We start from the raw sequence: 4,121 nt of genomic DNA, 5'->3' as shown, positions 1-4,121 counted from the left end.
GGCCTCCTAGGGCTTAGAGCCCCTGCTCATGCTGCTCCCCATGAGCTTGTTTGCCCAAGGTCAGCTGCTGGGCATCCTGGAGGCTCTACCTGCCTGCCCCAACTCTCTCCTTTTGCCTGCACCAGGGCACACACTTGGGGTCTACCCATCATCTCACCCCCCGACCCCAACTCAAATGTGCTCGATCAGAATGCCCATCAGAGAGAGGAGTCTGACTGAGGAGTGGTTAGGTCTGGTATGTGTGGTTCTTGGCAAACCAAATTAGATGTTCAGACTGGCTCTCTGGAAGAACAGATATTCACCATAAAACATCAACCCTGCCCACCCCCTGCCAAAGAGACAACAAATAGTCACTAAATGTCCCAACATTAAACATTTCTTGGTTAAGGTGGGAGAGTCAATTTTGATGCTGTTTAGAAAAAATACAGCCTAATTTCCATTGAAATGCACTAAATTTACTGCCCAGGTTCTCATTAACTAATGTCAAGGGAGAAGCAGATAGACAAGATAAATTATGAAAAAATTACTTTTTTAATGTACAAAAAGACGTATTTACAAGTTGAGCATGTCATCTCAATTCATAGCATGTAGAAAAAGCTAAAAATGTTTTGGAGATATAAATTTGGCTGGACAATTCACCTACAGTATATTCAGTGATGGTGTCTTCTGTACAGAATATATACAGGTTGGGAATGGTGAACAAAATCTTCTCAGGAAGTGAATGAACACCACCCCAGAGACACAGACCTCTGTCCATGTCCAGGACTGTCGTTTGGAGTTGGCTTTGCCTCTGGACCTTAACAAAGGATTTGATGTGCTGGGATGCAGAGGGCCCAGATAATAAGGTTTTGGCCCTGTCCACAGACTCTCCTAAGAAGTTTCTCACTGAAGCCAGGATCATGGTCAGAATCGAGCTCAGGGTGGTGCAGTTAGTTTGGCAAGGATGACCCAAATTCAACATGAGAATGTTTAGGGTGTGTATGGTGGGGAAGATGCATCAATCCACCCTACATTGTGTTCAGGAATGATGCCTTCTGAAACCAGTTTCAAATTCCATTTCCAGGTGGGACTTGATCACACCGAACAGGAAAATTCAGTGACAGTCCCTCAGAGTCCCCCAAATCAACCCTTTCACCCTCCCGCACCCACCCCAAACACCATGCATGTCATCATTCTCTGCCAAATGACCAGGGAGGGCAGAGGGAAAGGAATCCAGAAGATGCTGGGACTGCACGTTGTGGCTTGGCATAGACCACCAGGCTGCTGGTGAGTGGACAGCATGACCTGGAGGGGCCTGGGCACAGGCTGCCCTCAAGCCCTGGAGTTTTCCATGGTAAAGTGGGCAGATAGTGCATTGGAGAAACAGGATTCAGTAAACATGCGACTTCCTCTTCCTACTGGGAGATCTCCTGGGTGCACCCTCATCTCCTAGAGGCCTCAGTCCGTTCCTAACCCACAGCAGCTCCAGCAGCCCCGAGGTATTTAGAAACAAGGGGTCTTTTCAGAAAGGGCTACAATCTACATGCAGGAACACTGTAAACACTGTCTGGAGAGGCCAGGGCAGCTCCCGGGCTTGCCCCAAGTACCGTTGTTTCTTTCCTTTTTCCGGTGATACTTACATATTTTCTTCATTCATACCCAAACTCGGATTTATGGAGTAGAGATTCCAGCTCTACCAAACCTGGAATCAGGAATGTGCTTCTGAATCACCCAGGGAAAATCCACTTTCTTCTTCTCTGGCAAGGTACATTAGAGACCTAAAGAACTAAACTTCATAGCGTTCAGGTGGGCCAGGAATTCCCTTTCTTTGCAGGAAGCAGAATGAAAAGCTCATCTTCCTGGAGCAGAACATCCAGTATGGCTCTCGGATTCAAACTCAAATGTGGCTCCCCTACCCTCCTTCCACATGTCCTTGGAAAGCCCTTGGCCAATGTAATCCCTCATTAACCAAATGACAGAGGTGGAGAAGCCAGAACAGAGTGGTCCTATAAACACCAAAAGCTGGAAAGCACTGTGTAAATGAGTTCTTCATTCCTTCCTTTCCTTTCCCATTGAGATGTTTTTCAGTGTTCTGAAAAATAATCCAACAGACCAGCAAGGATGCCCATAAAACTTCTTTTAAAACATCTGTAGTCCGAACCAGCCATTGGCAAAAATCCCCCAGGCATATTTAATACTATTCTGGAAAAAGACAAAACGGATGAAAGCCCCACGCTCTGAGAGCGATGACCCCTGCAGGCCCACTCAGTTCCAGGGGCTGGGGCCTTTAGGTCATCATGTTCAGGAACTTGCTCTCCTCTGCCAGGCTGGTGAGCATGGAGCTCATGTCCCCGACAGCCATGTTGCTGATGCCCGTGGGGATGGAGGGCAGGGTCAGGGAGTTGCGGGGGGTGGTGAGGCGGGAGGAGCTCTGGGAGAGGCTGTGGAGGAGGCTGGGGCTCAGCGCACCTGAGAACAGGCTCGAGTGATCGCCATCATCCATGATAGCGTCAAAGTCAATCTGGGGTGCCTCCAGGAGCTGGGAGTCCACAGTGCTGGACACCTGGTTGACCCCTGGTGAGGGCAAGGGCTGGGGCTGCATACTGTCCAGGCAGGCCTGTGGCTGTGGTGGCTGGGGCCTTATGACCTGGCAGCCTGCGTGGTTCTCCAGGCCTCTGTTCTGTTCATACATGTGGATCTGGCCATAGTAGTAGAGCATACTGTGGTCCTGGGCCCCACCCACATCCTGCAGGGGCAGCTGTGGGGGCAATGACACCATGGTGCCCATCGTTCCCTTGGGTACAGCCCCTGCTGTCTCCTGGTTGGCTGGCACAGCAGCCACGGCATGGCCAGTGGCTCTGGCATAGGACAGTTGCTGCTGCCCAGCACGCACCCCACGGTGGCAACTAGCAGGATTGGGCTCGAGAGGTGGCCGGGGTTGCACCAGGCCAAAGCTTGATGCAGCCACCCCCATTGCACCCTGCTGGGGCTCCATGAAGCCAGGCTGGTGGGAAGGCAGAAGGCTAGGGACCTGGCGGTAGCCCTCCTGGCTCATGGGGGCCACCAGGTGATGGCTCTGCTGTGAGTAGCTCTGGGCTGAATTGGGGACCCCGAGTTCCCTGTGGCGACTGCCCATCATGGTGGGATTGGGGGCAACTTCCATTTGCTGAGGGAGCCCCAGGTGGCCTGACTTGGCTGCCATGTTGCTGCAGGATGTGGGGAATGGGTTGAGGGCACCACTGACAGTGCTGGGGCTCAGCTGGGGGTGGGCTTGGCCATAGTTGGGCTGGGGGCTCGCAGTGGTGGTCATGCTGGGACACTGGCCACCTGTTGCTGGCTGCTGCATCTGCTGCATATAGTTTACCCTGGGCGCGGAGGGGGCTCCGCCACGGGGCTGAAGGTGTGGCTGGGTGCTGTCCAGGCCCCCAGGGCTCGGCTGTAGGCCTTGTGGACTGTAGCCTGGGTACTGACCAAAGGCTGGCTTCTGCTGCACCACGGCCAGGTTGCCCTGAGGAAAGGGTGGAGGCTTTGTCTGGCTGGCCAGAGCATCCACGGTGCCGGAGCTCACCTCATTCCACTGCACGGGCATGTTATTTTTGTTCAGGCTGGAGGGTACCCCATAGCCCAGCTGGCTGCCTCCTAGCACAGAAGCAGAAGGGCCCACGTTGGAGTCCGCAGCCGCCAGCCTGCGCTGGCCGTGCACTCCTGGGCTGGGCAGTTTGGAGTGGTCAGAGAAGCCGGTGCTTTCTGTGGGATATCCCTGCCCAGCGCTCTCATCCAGAGTGCCACGGGCGTGAGCCTTGATGTACTGTACCACGTCGTCGGGCAGCACCAGGTCGTCCTCGGGCAGCCCCAGGTCGGCCTCGGGGCCCGCGCTGCCCACGCCTGCCGCCACGGCCTCCATCACCATATTCTCGCTGATGCTGGGCGGTCGGGGCGAGTAGGCGCCGCGGGCCAGGCTGCCGTCGGCGCTGAGGTGGCTCTGCAGGCGAAGGCCTCTCCTCTCCGCGCAGGGTGGCAGCGAGCCCGGGTTCACGTTGTGGGCGCTGAGGAAGCGCTGCACCCGCGGCAGAGCCAGGGCGTCGGGCCTCCGCACGGGGTCGCTGGCCCGCCGCGCGCCGCTGCCCGGCGCCTCGTGGGGG

At 55.2% G+C, this 4,121-nt stretch overlaps 1 protein-coding gene across 1 annotated transcript in view; it reads right to left on the bottom strand.

Moving 5' to 3' along the window:
• Positions 1–512: 512 nt before the first annotated feature.
• Positions 513–4,121, bottom strand: part of GLI2 (GLI family zinc finger 2) — a 250,402-nt gene continuing 246,793 nt past the window's right edge. The window contains exon 15 of the mRNA XM_008574794.1: positions 513–4,118. Within this exon, the coding sequence (XP_008573016.1) occupies positions 2,267–4,118 (1,852 nt within the window). The 3' untranslated portion in view covers positions 513–2,266. The remainder of the gene's footprint in view (positions 4,119–4,121) is intronic.

The sequence above is a fragment of the Galeopterus variegatus genome, unplaced genomic scaffold (genome assembly GCF_000696425.1).
Source record: "Galeopterus variegatus unplaced genomic scaffold, G_variegatus-3.0.2 Scaffold1108, whole genome shotgun sequence".
Lineage (NCBI taxonomy): Eukaryota > Metazoa > Chordata > Mammalia > Dermoptera > Cynocephalidae > Galeopterus > Galeopterus variegatus.
This window is presented reverse-complemented; position numbering and strand designations above follow the sequence as displayed.